General features: G+C 38.6%; 4 protein-coding genes across 5 annotated transcripts; 1 reads left to right on the top strand and 3 right to left on the bottom strand.

Moving 5' to 3' along the window:
- Positions 1–862: 862 nt before the first annotated feature.
- Positions 863–3191, bottom strand: LOC103961133 (dolichol-phosphate mannose synthase subunit 3). The gene is made up of 4 exons (XM_009373666.3): positions 3046–3191; positions 1639–1768; positions 1431–1538; positions 863–1255 (listed from the first exon to the last, which is right to left on the bottom strand). Exons 2-4 carry the CDS (start codon positions 1738–1740, stop codon positions 1193–1195), a joined length of 273 nt encoding a protein of 90 aa, XP_009371941.2. The 5' UTR covers positions 1741–1768; positions 3046–3191; the 3' UTR covers positions 863–1192.
- Positions 3192–3290: 99 nt separating this feature from the next.
- Positions 3291–5588, top strand: LOC103961163 (FHA domain-containing protein FHA2-like). Its single transcript, XM_048566828.1, has 3 exons — positions 3291–3997; positions 4733–4890; positions 5149–5588. The coding sequence occupies exons 1-3, from the start codon at positions 3373–3375 to the stop codon at positions 5356–5358; spliced, it is 993 nt and encodes a 330-aa protein (XP_048422785.1). The 5' UTR covers positions 3291–3372; the 3' UTR covers positions 5359–5588.
- Positions 5589–5742: 154 nt separating this feature from the next.
- Positions 5743–7518, bottom strand: LOC103961172. The gene is made up of 3 exons (XM_009373701.3): positions 7220–7518; positions 6983–7087; positions 5743–6223 (listed from the first exon to the last, which is right to left on the bottom strand). Exons 1-3 carry the CDS (start codon positions 7419–7421, stop codon positions 5943–5945), a joined length of 588 nt encoding a protein of 195 aa, XP_009371976.2. The 5' UTR covers positions 7422–7518; the 3' UTR covers positions 5743–5942.
- A 1101-nt stretch (positions 7519–8619) lies between these two features.
- On the bottom strand, positions 8620–12758 carry LOC103961181 (ethylene-responsive transcription factor-like protein At4g13040). 2 transcript variants are annotated; one of them, XM_009373713.3, is made up of 7 exons: positions 12598–12758; positions 11446–11562; positions 11086–11213; positions 10315–10393; positions 9756–9936; positions 9155–9276; positions 8620–9068 (listed from the first exon to the last, which is right to left on the bottom strand). In XM_009373713.3, exons 2-7 carry the CDS (start codon positions 11492–11494, stop codon positions 8926–8928), a joined length of 702 nt encoding a protein of 233 aa, XP_009371988.2. In that variant the 5' UTR covers positions 11495–11562; positions 12598–12758; the 3' UTR covers positions 8620–8925. The 2 variants fall into 2 exon arrangements, with proteins under 2 accessions (XP_009371988.2, XP_048422779.1); XM_048566822.1 differs by lacking the exon at positions 12598–12758 and adding an exon at positions 12306–12577.
- Positions 12759–14569: the final 1811 nt, after the last annotated feature.

Raw genomic sequence — 14569 nt, 5'->3', positions numbered from 1 at the left:
TTTTATTATTTAAAATTAAACACGAATAGTATCTAACAAAAATTGACCGCATGATATACGATAAACAATTGAGATGTAAAGATCCATACGATTCCCACAAAAAGGATCCGACGAGGATCCTCATCCATAGTGAAGGATCCACACGGGCCCATCTCATCATGTGAGATGTAGAATTACCCAAATCATTTATCACATGATGATGATACATTACTTTGATGAGGACTTACGTTTTAATAAGGATTTACTGCAACTCCTCAATAAAGATTACTGCAGCAGTCCCTTCCAACTCGAGTATATACTAATATGGTCATGAAAAAAAAATGTAGAGTGGCGGGGAAGAGAAAAAGTAGTTAACTCTGAATGACAGGTAAATATTAAGAGTTCGTCTGAGATTGCGGCGGCGAAAGACGGCGGACGTGACGAAACCAACGGCAACATGCATTTCAAGCATTTGGGACTGTGGTATATACCGGCAAATGTGCGTAATTGAGATGTCTCAAACAAGCTGTACTGCCACTTTGTGTTTGTTTGTGCTGCTGCAATGTATGAGCTTGTGTTGTGTCGTTGTGTTTTATATTTTGTATTTGGTGCCCATTATTGGGTTTCCATCCAACTCTGAACTCACTAATGGAAGACGAGAGAACATTTTAGCAAGATTTTAGATTTCTTTAACGAAAAGATTCCGATACTGTTCATTTCAACGAAAAACCATATTTTTACACTAAAAAATCAATCCTATTACCATTCACTTTACCCTTTATTTTGTCTTTATCGTTAAAACTCAAAGTTTTCAAGCCATTTTCATTAGTTTTCTTATGAATTTATTGAGACGGGCCAATAATCTACTAGTAGTCATTACCACTTGACGAAAACTTCTATACTTATAATAGAAGAACAAAAATACACAATTCATGATAAGGTGTACACTTTCCAAAACTGCTTTCTATTTCCCACAATTCAGAGGCCTTCTGTTTGTTGCTAAAAGTTAAAAACTCCAAAACTCCAAAGGCGTCGTTCGTTGCTTTAACTCGGTTAAACCTTTCCCAATTTTCCATCAGGTCGGAAACAATAAGCTGTCATGAAGTCATCCACCATATCACTGCAAGAACGAGCGGAGCTCAATGGATTCTATACTAAACTAGGTCTTTTCTTCGTATCCAAACACAGAATAGGGAGAACTCTGCGTGCAGAATCAATCGCAGCCACCCACATCGACCCCTTTCTGCTTTAAAAAATCCTTGGCCTCGGCTATGTCCTAATGGATAAAAAATCCTTAGAACAGGTTTTAGTTCCTTTTTTATAAAGACAAAAATACATAAATGTAAAAGGTGAAATGTGTGTAACAAATAGCACAGAGAATGAGAGAGATTAACCAAAGTATCACTCGGCAAACTAAACTGAGCAGAACATATATAGAAAAAGTAATCTACCTGCTGCAACAGTACCGCTTCTTGAGGACAAGTCGGAAATTGCATCAAACCAACTCCAACCATTAGCAGGCCATAGCATCCTAGAGACACAACGAAATATATTGGTAGCTGGGAACAAGATAAAAAAGAGTTTAGTTATAAATATATAACATCAAAAAGTATAAACAGTGACATAAACTGACCGAAATCAATAAATAAAATAACTCACCAGCCAAGTATGACTCCGCGGAATAATGGACGTCTGTAAGAGACCAATCCACAAGGCAGATATGGCCACCAACAATGTCAGAATTTTCACAATATGCTTCATTGATTTATAATAATCACTTCCCACTCCTCTGCAAGTTACAAATAGCATAGGTGAAAAGAACAACAGCCCTGTGGTGTATTAAACTTGCTTACTTGAAATAATATAATGTCTTTCAAATGCATGCATGAAAGCAACAGCAAATTCACGACCAAGCACACAAGGCAATGCAATGCATATCTGCGGGTTGATTCGTAAAGTATAACGTATTAATTGTGAAACCATATTCTTTATATGAGCAATCAATTGAAGAGAAATTGTAGCTACTTTAACAATACATGAAAACTCAAACCAAAAGAAAAATATAACATGAGTCGTTTATATTTGATTTTTGCCAAAGGATGTCTCTTGGGAAGGAAAAGAAAAAACTGATGTTACATGCAATCAACAAGTCAAACAATGAAGACTAAGACACACATCACCGTAAACAAAACACAGATCATGCTGCATCTTCTAATTGGACCTCAAAGCTAACTAATTCATTCAATCAGTCCAAGATATTTTCTACCCGTGAATGCTTCAAAAACATAACGCCGTTAAATCCTACTTCTTTACTTTCCAGGGTCCAGTGGCCCTCCCCTCCCTCGAAACTCCTCCCCCGTCATAACACTCAAGAGATTTGACTACTACAAGTCTACAACAAGTAGTCGAACCCATGACCTAAGGAGTAGAAATGCACACAGACTGACAGACACAGTTCAAGCCAGCACGAGAACCGGTCAATAACTTCCTCACTTTAACTCAAGTATGAGCACAGTCCAACTTTCCCATGTCCAACAGTACAAGCCAGAACAAGATGTGCGACGAAAAACAGATAACTTTATGTTTGCATATGCACAGTAAAAGTGTAAACTTTGAGAAATAGTTGATCCATAGCTGCCATCAGAAGGGATAGATCATAGTAATCCTTTTCACTGTTCCAGTCCATGTAAATGGTAATAACCTGGAACTCAAAGCCCTTGCGCAAATTCCCACATCATCTGGCACACTTTTTTTAAATTTCAATCAACAAACAAGAGCAAACCCTAATTCAAAAATGGGTGTCATTTCATGGATCATATGAGATCCCAACCAAAAAGCTAAGAGCATCAACTGCACCAAAATCCGATCCAAGATCCTTTTAATTCCCAACAAAAAACAAGTAGAAATTCTCACTTCGAATTATAAAGTGAAGAAATTGAAACACAAAAGGTGACAAATTTGTGAAAGAAAAACAGAAAATTCACATCAAAATTGAATAAAAATTGAAAGAAAGCAAGGATTTTTAGCAGAAATAGATAGTAATTAGAGATCGGTAGAAAGAATTACAGTGAATATCGCGGCGGAGAAGAAGTAGAAGAGCCACGGAGACCAAGGTGTTCGCTTAGGGCAGGAGGGGAACAGAGAAAATTGAGAGGGTAAATCCCTAAAAAGGCCTCCAAAGGGGCAAATGTGATAATATCGAAAAATTGACTTTTGGGTGAAACCGTGAAAGAAGGTAATACTTTGTTTATTTCTATTTTGGCCCCTGAATTTAATACAATTCTACATTGTTCCATAAGTTTCAACCCCATTGCAATTGAGAAATAGACCGATACCAATTGGAATTTGGGGGATTATATCAGTTCTCCGGTCCGCGAATCTGTGAAAATTTCAATGGCGGCGAGCAGCAGCGATGTGGAGGCGGGGTTCGCGAAGCTCCAAGGCGAAGACTTCGAATACTACATGCAGACCTACTCCATAATCCTGGGCCGGAACTCCAAGAAATCGACGGTGGACGTTGACCTCTCCAGCCTCGGCGGCGGTATGAACATTTCGCGCCACCACGCGCGAATCTTTTACGACTTCACGCGTCGTCGATTCGCGCTCGAGGTCCTCGGAAAGAACGGCTGCCTCGTGGAGGGCGTGCTCCACCTGCCCGGGAACCCGCCGGTCAAGCTCGACTCGCAGGACCTTCTTCAGATCGGAGATAAGGAGTTTTACTTTCTGCTGCCGGTGAGGAGCATTCTCGGTGGGCCTGTGGGGCCGAGGCATTACCCCACCTCGGTGCCAGTGGTGCCGAGCCCCGTCGGCCCGGCCCATTACGGGTACCACTCGGGTTCGGGCACTGGGCCGATTGGGAAGAAGGGGAGGGGGAGGGATTTGTATGAGGAGGAGTATGAGGACGAGGACGATGTTGGTGGGGGGAGTGGGAGTGGGAAGAAGATGAGGAGAGAAGGGTATGATGGTTTCGGATACGGTGGCGGGTCGGGTTCTGGTTCAGGCAAGGCCGGAGCTTTGGGTTAGTACTTCTTTCCATGTTCTAGCTTCTTTCTCTTACCTAGTAATTGATAAATAAATGGGCATTGATGTTCATATGCAATTGGAATCTGACAAAGTTGTGTTTTCTGAATCATATGAATCATGGTATTCTCAAGTGTTTTCAATCACATGTTTAGATTCAGTGTTGTTCGAATTTCGGCTTGAATTTCTTTGAACGTGTCAGCGTTTTTGTAGAAATTGATTATGAGGTGCATTTGTTATGTTTGTTTTACACCTTTAGGGGATTGTTATCAAAGCATTGAAATTGTTCTTTTGTTGATGGTTATCCTCTCTGATTTTTATTGATGTACCTTATCAGAATGGTTATTGATTTTCGGTTTTTGGGGGTATGGATTGTGTGTAGTCGTGGTTGGATGTGGTTTATGTTAGATAATCAAGAACTAGTGTTTTTCCATTTCTTCAGAGGATATGGCAAAACCATAGATTCGAGCCCAAACTCCACCCGAGACCTTGTAGAGTCTGACTCTCTAGATTGTTATATAGGCCGATGAAATAGGATTGATCTGTTTGATGGTTAACCATGGTGACACTGGAGATATATCTTCTATCCCCAACTTTGGAACACTTGCATTGGCTTCTATTCTTCCTATTAAGACATTTAATTACAAAAAATATTTGCATTATTGTATCAACCCATTAATTGAGACCGTTTTTCTGTTTTTCTTTGACATAATTTTATCTTCGATTTCTGCAGAGAAGAAGGGAGATGGAAGGTCAAGGGTTGATCGAGACACTGACAATCAGCAACTTCTGCATTTGGAGGAAAAGGATGTGGTGTCCTCTGTTGCTACTGTGCTCTCCGATCTTTGTGGTCCGGGAGAATGGATGCCTATGGAGAAACTTCATGCCGAGGTTAGTCTTAACATATTCTGATCAACAAAATATTTGTTAGTCATAACCTTTGGCACTTAGTTATTTTCTATTCTTCAACTGCACTCTTCCTTTGATGATTGTCGTAGAATACGTCCTTAGTTATTCATATGAGTAGCATATGTTAGTTACGCTTTGCATGGGTATGCATTCGGATAGCGTATTCTAGTTTTGTTTATTGTAGGTTTATGAATTGGAACCTTGGTTTTCTCTGCCTTACTCCATATCACTCTTGTTCAGTTGGTGGACCAGTACAGCAGCATCTGGCATCACACTCGAGTGAGGAGGTATCTCACTTCCGAGGACTGGCCTGGTCCAGAGTCAAAAGGGAAACCGTGGTATGGCTTGCTTATGTTGCTAAGAAAATACCCGGAACACTTCGTCATCAACACAAGGTCCAAGGGCCGGGTAACACTGGAGTTTGTTTCTCTCGTCTCTCTGCTTTCATAAAATTTTAAGACATCGGAGGAGCTCCTTGATGATGATTGTTTACAATGTAGTTTAGCCGGCAAGTGAGTTTCCGACTGCCAAAATTTGTACACTTGTTGTGAGTTGTCGAGCAGCAATATGAGATCTTAGACCCCTGTTAGGGTAGATGTAGAACGATTAGCAATGACATTTTCTGTACATGATGGTAACAATACTATTTAGCTTTATATCAAGTTCTTGGGTGTTTCTTCTTCCTTTGCAAATTTTCATTACTTCAAATTTGCTTCGTCTGGGTTAAACGTGGAGATGGAAGTCTTCTTTTGTTTCTTGACGGTGAAGTAAGACTAAGTTTATGAGCTTATTATCCTTGGACTTAGCCAAGAAATGTAAATGATTGATTCCGAGTTTGAATAATATACTTGCATCTTATTTCTATCTTCAATATATTTGAAAAGACCTTAGCAATACATACGACTAGAAAGTGCAAGTTCATCCTTAAAATGGGGGACACGATGACAAACACAAACGCAACCAAAATTCGAGAGGCATGACCTGAAACGTTATTATTGACATATACGAAAGTTTACGATACATGTAACAAAATTTTAGGACTCTTTTTTGCTTAGGTTACCAAGTGCTGCCCGCTGTGCATACATCTTTTGTTCACGAGCCTGTTTTGCAGCGAGGGCTTCCTCGTCAAGTACTTTGATAGGAGACCAGTCGGGCATTTTCAACCAACCGTCGTTCTTCTGTGACCCGTCATTACTCCCAAGCATAGATTCTTTGTAGCTCTTTAACACAGGTCTTAGTCTAATCGTAGCATAATCCACAGTTGTCCCAACAAGAGTAAAGATGATTGAGTACCGTACAGCACCAATTCGACCACCTATAAACCGATGAACAAAACAATTAAACCACATATAGCAGGAGGGAGGATTTCAAAGTAGTATGAACAATAAAGCAGACAATTAACAAATATGCTAGCAACTTTAATTTTAGAGATGCAGCTTGTGAGTAAAGACGTTTTTGCTGATGATTCCGGAGGTTTGAGACTTAGTTCCAAGAGTAAACTACCGTGAGTATACAGCAACTGCTAGACCAATACAGATAGCCCCACCCAGTAAGTCAAGACCTTAAACGAGCATGTCTCTCTCTCGACCAGTGATGTCCTGCTTAAAGCTGGCAGTGGATGGATTCTCTACTTCTGGAACCAAGTCCAGACTCCTGGCTAAGCAATATCCGAGCTACATTCGAATCAGAAATTTTCCAGTTCATCCAAGCGAGACTACATAACTTATAGCTCACCAATTGAGCTCGCATTTCTCCCTAGAAATTATTAAACTGAACTCAAGAAATATTTTACAGGACAAAGTAATCGTTCCTAATAGCCAAAACATATTACTGCGCTCCCGGATTACATCAGGTTAGATCATATAGACCCCCCAACCCACTACAAATGAATCACACAAGTCCAAGCCACGAGCAGAGAGGTCGAAAGGCAATGTAAATTTCAGTGATTCCCTATCACATTGCTTCGATCACAAACAATAAAAGTAAACACAATCTGATTACACCAAAGTAAACACAATTTCTTCCTCTACTTTGCAAACACGTACAGGCAGACACAGATTGAAGGAATTCTCACCCTGAAGACGCCCAAGAATAGCACCAGTGCCAAACCCAGCAATTGCAGAGTTTACAAGATCATCAGGTCCATTTTTTCGAGTTACTCGCACATATTCACGAGCCCCTGCCAAATCCAAACAAACCCATTACAACAATTTCTCTCAGGCAATTTAACAAACACCAAGCAGTCAAACCAAATGGGTACATAAACCCGAAGCTGGAGATCAAAATTTCAAAATAAAGAAATGAAATTTACCGCAGTAACAAGCGGTAACAATGGCGAAATTGGCAGCATAGGTGGCGCAACTGGTCGGGAGACCCACGACTTTTCGATGCTTGGAGACCAACCCAGCTCCTCCGCCGAGAATCCCAGCTAGGAGAGTGGGAAAGACGATGCGCTCCTTCCAAGACGACGGCGGTGGCTCTGCTTCTACGGCTTTGGGATCGTCGGAAGCCATGATTGTAATAAAAGATGTGAAATTTGCTTTTGCTCTTCGCCTGAGCTCTCTTCAACGCGAGAATTTCGGAGTCGTTTTGTTATGGGAGTCTGTTAACGGGAAAGGATCTGGTTTGGTTTTTATAAAAAGTGGGTATCATACAAAGCAGAGTTAAAAAACAATACTTCGGAAACACTTAAAAACACCTTATTTTTATAATTTTGGGTGAAAAAAAAAAAAAAAAAAACTGAAAACTGAAAACATAAAGCAGCAAAAATAAGTTTATTCTCACAGTACAGCAGAAGCAGTTATTTTTTTTTTTCCAAGCACAACAACCAATCCTAAGTCCACCAAGACACACAATCGGGTCTTTAAAATGTGATCCAACAGTTGAAGTTATTATAACTTTTAAAATGAACCCCTACTTGTACTCGTTAGATCAAATTTCAAAACTCCGGATTGCATGTCTTGGTGAACTTGGTGGAATCCTTTCCCGTTTTTCGGTGCAGTCATCGCCCATCGCGCCATGAGGTCGAATCGGGTTGCGCCTCATCCGGAATCAGGTTTTAGGTCGGGTATTCGGATAGTAACCATATTATAAGATCGGACTCGGGCTATCTATTTTCGTAGATGGAAAAGCATATCTACAAATTGTTTCAAGCGATGCACTTATTATTTCATTATTTGTGTATTATGAAGGAATACACAAATCATGGAATTACCGGATTCGTTCAATTAGAGATTTGACAATTGTTTAAACAAGAAGTTGGAATATTATATCAATCGCCTTACTTTTAACCACGTGATAATTATCATTATGGTCAAACAAAAATAGACGTGAATTAACTTATTTTACTGTCATTCCTAATATGAAAGTGATTTCCGCACATTTTTTTTCCTTTGCACACCAATGCGTATTTCTAACCTTTTGAATTGTATAAATCAAGAAAGATTGCACACCAATGCGTATTTCTAACCTTTTGAATTGTATAAATCAAGAAAGATTCAAGAAACCAAGATAAATAAGGGTGCGCAGGAAAAAAAGAGTATGAAAATCATTTCTCGAAGGTTTAAGAAGTGTTCATTCTTATCCATTTCTTTCACCAATGTGAAGTATTATGACAAGCATTGTTTAAGTTAGGGCCACTGCTATTTGACAGCAGTTTTTCATTCAAATTTAGCATATGATCACAGTATATCAGCTAATCAAGAAACTATAAACAGATTACTCTACAGATTATACTTCTTGGAACTAAAGTTTCCCAAGCATTAATTAGCTAAAAGGTTTCAATTTCCACTGCAAATTATCGCTTCGAAGCAGCTTATCTGATCGAAGCGATTAGCAACTATGACGCTCCTAATCTGGAACTAATAATTATTTGGGGCATTTGCCTTATTAAAAGACCATGAAATCCACCATTTGCCCTAATATGGGCCTGTATACACCAAAAAATGGGAGGTCTATCAGCTAACCACTTGACTGTTAGAAAGGGGGAAACTAAGCATTGCCCTTGAACGTTTGTGTTCAAGAGTCTAACATGTCTTGATCTGCATCTTCTGAAGCTGAGAGGACATTCACTTCTTCTTTGTCATCCTCCCAGTTTGCGTCTTCCAATTGAGGACTCACGGACCTCTTCTCTGACTCTGCCCCTGACCTTCTCCGGTGCTCTGAAATATTTCACGAAAGCAAACAATTAAAGACCGGAGACACATAAAGTCTGGGGAATGTGAGGCAAGAGAAGAGGAAAACATACTTTTGTTGGTAATTGCATGACGAGTCATGGCCAAGAATTCGTCCCACTTGAATTTCCTGAGCTCTTTCTTCTCCTCCTCAGAAAGATCGAAATTTGGTTCCCTCCCACACATGAAAGCTGCCCTGAACACAAATAAAGAAACTAACAAAGTTTAGATGTGCTATAAAACTTATAGCATTTGTCACAAAAAGCTTGCCGCTCATTTTCCCATTTGGCTTATCAAGTTTCATGTTTTTGAATGTCGGGGATTGGCACGAACCACTATATCATGTTGGTAGTACAGGCACAACAGGCCTTTAAATGGAATGAACATTTTAGGATGGCATGTCCTATTTGATGACCCAGTCTGGAGAACACGGACTAAAAAAACCAGTGAAGCAACAATGAAGACTAAGATTTGTTTTACTTGAAGGTGTTTTTAATGACATGATGAGGAACCAATGATAAAGAGAAGGCGCTCGCTAGTCGGTAGACAAAAGAAAACTGCAATGATTTATGATTTTCAAAATTATGCACAACTAAAATATCTAGTATAAGCTGATCTTTCTTCAGAGTGCTCATCAAATACATATTGTTCGTAGTGACAAAAAGGCGATAGTACCTGTCGTACAAATGGGCAGCCTCTTCTTGTGAACCAACAGTGCCTAAGTGGATTTGTTTCTTGTCAACTTTTATTGCTGCCTGCCACTTCATATTCTTGAAATAGACACCTCTCATTAGACATGGTTCCTGGTTCTGAGCATGCTTTCTGCGATGTCGCTTTCTGCGTTTGATTGGTGGCCCTGCAAATAGCATTTTATGTTTTAGAAACGATCAACCTGTAACATTGGCATAACCTCTCAAGCTAATTGTAATGGATAAACGTATACGTTATCTTTAAAATTTCCATTATCAAGATTCAAGAATACGCTGTGTGCCAAGATATTTCTATTGGCATATTTACCAAAAGTTGAAAACAACTGCAAAATCAAAAACTCACATCTTCTCTGAGAAATGAAATCGCAAAGACAACCACAAAGTAGCTCATAATGTAAAGACGGAAAATACAAGTTTCAAAAGGATGAGTTCGCAAATTTGTGCGTCCAAAGTCCATGATATCCAGCATTCTAATCTGTAATATATAATTAGAAATGATAGCAAATTTAATATACACAACAAACCTGCCACATCGTGCTGCTCCTTGGATAAGCTAGAACCAGATGCAGTTGAGGATCGAAATTCTGCTCTCACAATGGTATTCTGGTAATAAATAAAGCAACAGATAGAATGAAGCCAAGAAGCCAAGAAATTATTGAAAGGAATCCAGAACTCTAGTGAAATCTCCCAGATAGAACTTTCGAGTTTCTACTTATGGCATATATTTTTCCTTTTTTGGCTGAACCAATTCATTAAAATAAATATTATAGAAGAAAATGCTGTTTTTTAGCCTTCTTGATCAAGCAACTAGCAATTAAGAGCATACTTGGTGACAAAACCAGGCCTAGGGGCACCAACATCTCAAATGGTTTATTGCTTATGAAAATCCTTTTCTTGCATTAAAAGAAGGGAACTGTAGTTTTCTTTTGAAATATAGAAAGTTTGGAGCGCACAGTGAGAATTTTGTAGTGCCAATAACAATCCCCTAAAAGAAATATTGTTATAATGAAAACGGTTTTTTAGGTCTTATATGGTGATCATTTCCATCTTACCATTTTGCTATAGGTACCCTGCTCAGCTTACGCTACGCTATCGAGACATGCAGCCTACGGATTTTTGTTCTAAAGCATATATGGAAATTTTCTCTTACCATACATACATATAGGTTAACAGAGAAACATAAAAACCCTGCCTGACGAGTGTCCTAAACAAGCTAATAAGACCTTCAAAGAAAACAGTTGCCCATCTAATGTACGTAATTTAATGATATAGACTGATCGACAATCTACTCTTACCCCATCTGGTTGATTTACATCATTTGCAGGCATGGGATGCACACTGACAGGATTCGTACGGGTGAAATTTTGATAAGTGGTTCCATTGTTGACAACCCTAGGAAGTGGATCCAGAACCGGAGGTATCTCTGCAAAGACAAAAATTGGTGAAGATTTCGTTTAAGCATAAAAAAAATAATAATAAAAAAAAAAAAATATCCATCAAACTGAAAATGTATCACAAAGCGCTGAAAGGTTACGACACAACTTAAAACTCAAAGAGGATTAGCATGTGAATTGCTAAGAGTAGAAGAACAATACATGCTATTCAATAAAAACAATCAATCATATGTTGTATAGCACATTTCCACTGATTATTACCACAGCATAGTCCCAATCCCAACAGTCTGCGCCTTCTTAAGCTCACCATGGTTGATTTCAACTTGATTATCGAAGCACAACACTCGCTTGGCGGCCTTTTTCATGCATCACCCATTCCTTGGACAAATCAAGTAGACATATTACAACAAAAAGTAAGGTTACAATTTCAAACGGGGTACGACTTAACAATTAAAATGTCAACAAAAAACATAATAATGTGTGAACATGTAAATCAAAACACAATGCCACTAACTATAGAGAACCGCATTAAAGGATGAAAAACTTCAGAACATACATTTCTTAACTACATCATCGAAATTCATATGCAATGTGAATGCAGGTCACGGCACTTCTGAAGAAACTACTACAATACTATTTACAAGTGATCAAGGATAAAACACCACCAAGTGGTCACATGATCTAAGATTATATTTTCGATTTCTATTGCTACAACAGAAAATTATTCCAACAAAGCCATAAGGAACTCAAAAACTCCAATCATAAAAGATACACATGAACTTCCCCTGATATTTTAAACACCTTATGTGCCTTGATTAAAGTGAGCAGACAAACAATTGTGCTTGTACAATCGAAAACAGTCTCAGGTCGAATTAGAACACATCGAAATCAACAGAGACAAGCAAAATTCATCCAATCACTTGACTTCAACATCTCTCATTCAGGCATCTTTTTTTTTTTTTTTTCAGAATTGCAGTAATTGGCGTAAGGTGACAACAACAAACTCAGTCATATTTATCTTGCAAACAGAAAACCGAACCATCTATCATGTAGGATGGATTAAAATCGAAAAAAATCCAAGAAAACCACAAAAAAATTGATAAAAATTCCAAATGTCTGACCTTTGAAAGCTTAGTCAACCCACCAACCTACCACCTTTCATGGAAGTTTCATCACCAGAAAAACAAAACCCAAAAACCAAAATTCAAAAACAAACACACAACACACACACACACACCAAATCAAGAGCAACACAAAAACCCCAAACGAAAAAAAAAGCCCTCCTTTGGCTCCAACCTCGTCAAGCCAAAAAGCCCAGGGCCACAAACACAGTCAACACGCCATGAAGACGCAACCCATTAGACAAAAAGACGAAAGTAGCCATTGGGAAAGAGAAAGGCAGCTCCTTTTTACCTGAGGAGGCAGAAAGGTGGCGGTTCTTGGAGCTGGGAAAGAGGCAGCGGAGAATTAGAGGCAGTTGTAAATTTAATTAAATTCCCTGGAAAAAGAAAAGAAAAAAGGATTGGGATTTTAAGGGAAGGGAGGGTGGTCAGCGAAGGAAGAGAGAGAGTGTGTGTGTATAATTGTATTTGTATCTCATGCATCTACCACCTTTTGTTTTTTTTTTGTTTTTTTCCTTTCCCCTTTTTTCTTTTTTTTTTATTTATTTTGTTATTTTTTTATTTTTAAAGAAGAGAGGCGTGGTGGTAGTACTGTGGTAGGACTGATGAAGAGGGACAAGTCTCCTTAGAGAGAGAGCAATACCTGTGTGCACTTTGGTTTAGGGTTATAATTCCAGTTTTACCCTTTGAACATTTGCGGTTGGTACCTTGGTTGGTTGACATTATATTTGAGATGCTATGAGTTGACCAATATACCCTTGATAATTTTGGTCTGGGGTCTATGGGTTGATGGTGTCTCCAAATCCAATCATGCTTGCTTGTGGGTGAAGCAGAAAAGGGTTTTCTTCTAAAAAAATTTCTTCTTTTGGGTAAATATTTGTTCTAAAAGTTGTTGAAACCCTATGTGGTGGATAACAAAGTGAGAGTCATAAGATATGTCTTGGTTAATTAAGGCAAAACCCTTATTAGGAAGGTTATATTTCCTTCTTTGTCCTTTTGATTTGGGGTTTTCTTTTCCTTGTTTGTCGAAACAATTAGGGATGTTATAAGGAGAGAGATAACCAACAATCAAGTTATCCATTTCAAGCAATAATATACCTGGTGAATTCGCAACACCACAGTCTCCAATACCAATGGACGTACCAAAGCCAATCCTTCATCTAGTTTTTGAGCAACTCTTGTTTAGTAACATGGAATTGTAAAAAATAAATCTAACATTTCCAAAATCGGAAAAATGAAGTCATAGCTGACTTTAATAGTAAGGTTCTCCTCTTTTGCATAAACAATATGCTCAACTTTACAACAGGTCCAAGTCCAATAATGAGCGTCATCTTTTTTGTTCTAGCAGTGACCACTATTAATAAAGACGATTAATCCATTTGATTCCCTTATTAGAATCCATATAGAACACCAAAATAGTTTCCTTATCAAATTGTAAGCAGTAAAAACCAGATTACATACTAAGTCTATTTCCATGTAATTAGGACAAAATAATCCTACTTTCATAAGACTTTTATGCACCAATTTGAGTCAATCAACTATAACAATTACTTTCATACTCATATTCTTACAAGAATATGAATGAAAGAAGTAATGTTCACTCCTATTTTCATGTGATCTTATTACTTATTGACACGTTAAGGAATTAGAACAAAAAAGGGCTCCACACAAAATCAAGAATCAAACGCCTAATTAATTGGAATGAGGATCTTTATATGGTTGGTACATATTCTTTGCCTTATTCAGAGTATGATAAGACGCATGCATTAACCGAGAAAATCATTATCCCCAAATGCCAACCTCATTAGAACTATTTTAGAAAACATTTCAAGTCCGAACCTATACATGTATTTTTATTTCTCACACGTGAACGTTGAATAAAAAATTGAACAATAAAAAGGGTAGTCCCGTCATCCGAACAGAAATTCCGAGTGCCGTGCAGGTGGGATAACGAAACAGAGCGAGGGCCAAAGGGGTAATTAAAGAGATAGCGAAGGGTGGACAAAGAGGGGGTTAGGAAATTATTATTAGTGTTGCGTTGGTTGGTGGCGAGCGAAGGGCACCGACGAAACGGTGATTGGGTGGACGGCCTGCCAGCATATAGATAACGTCCCGCCAACCACACCCCTAATTCCAAACTTTTACAAATCAACCCTTTTCTAGAACCATAAAGTTTATTTTCTGCCTAATGATTGCCCTAATCAGTACTCAATGCGTCTAATCAAACTTATCATTTGTTGCACGTGCGTTCCTCCATTTGAACT

Source organism: the organism of the source record quoted next, unplaced genomic scaffold, assembly GCF_019419815.1.
Source record: "Pyrus x bretschneideri cultivar Hongxiangsu unplaced genomic scaffold, Pyrus_bretschneideri_v1 Contig10, whole genome shotgun sequence".
Classification (NCBI taxonomy): domain Eukaryota; kingdom Viridiplantae; phylum Streptophyta; class Magnoliopsida; order Rosales; family Rosaceae; genus Pyrus; species Pyrus x bretschneideri.
This window is presented reverse-complemented; position numbering and strand designations above follow the sequence as displayed.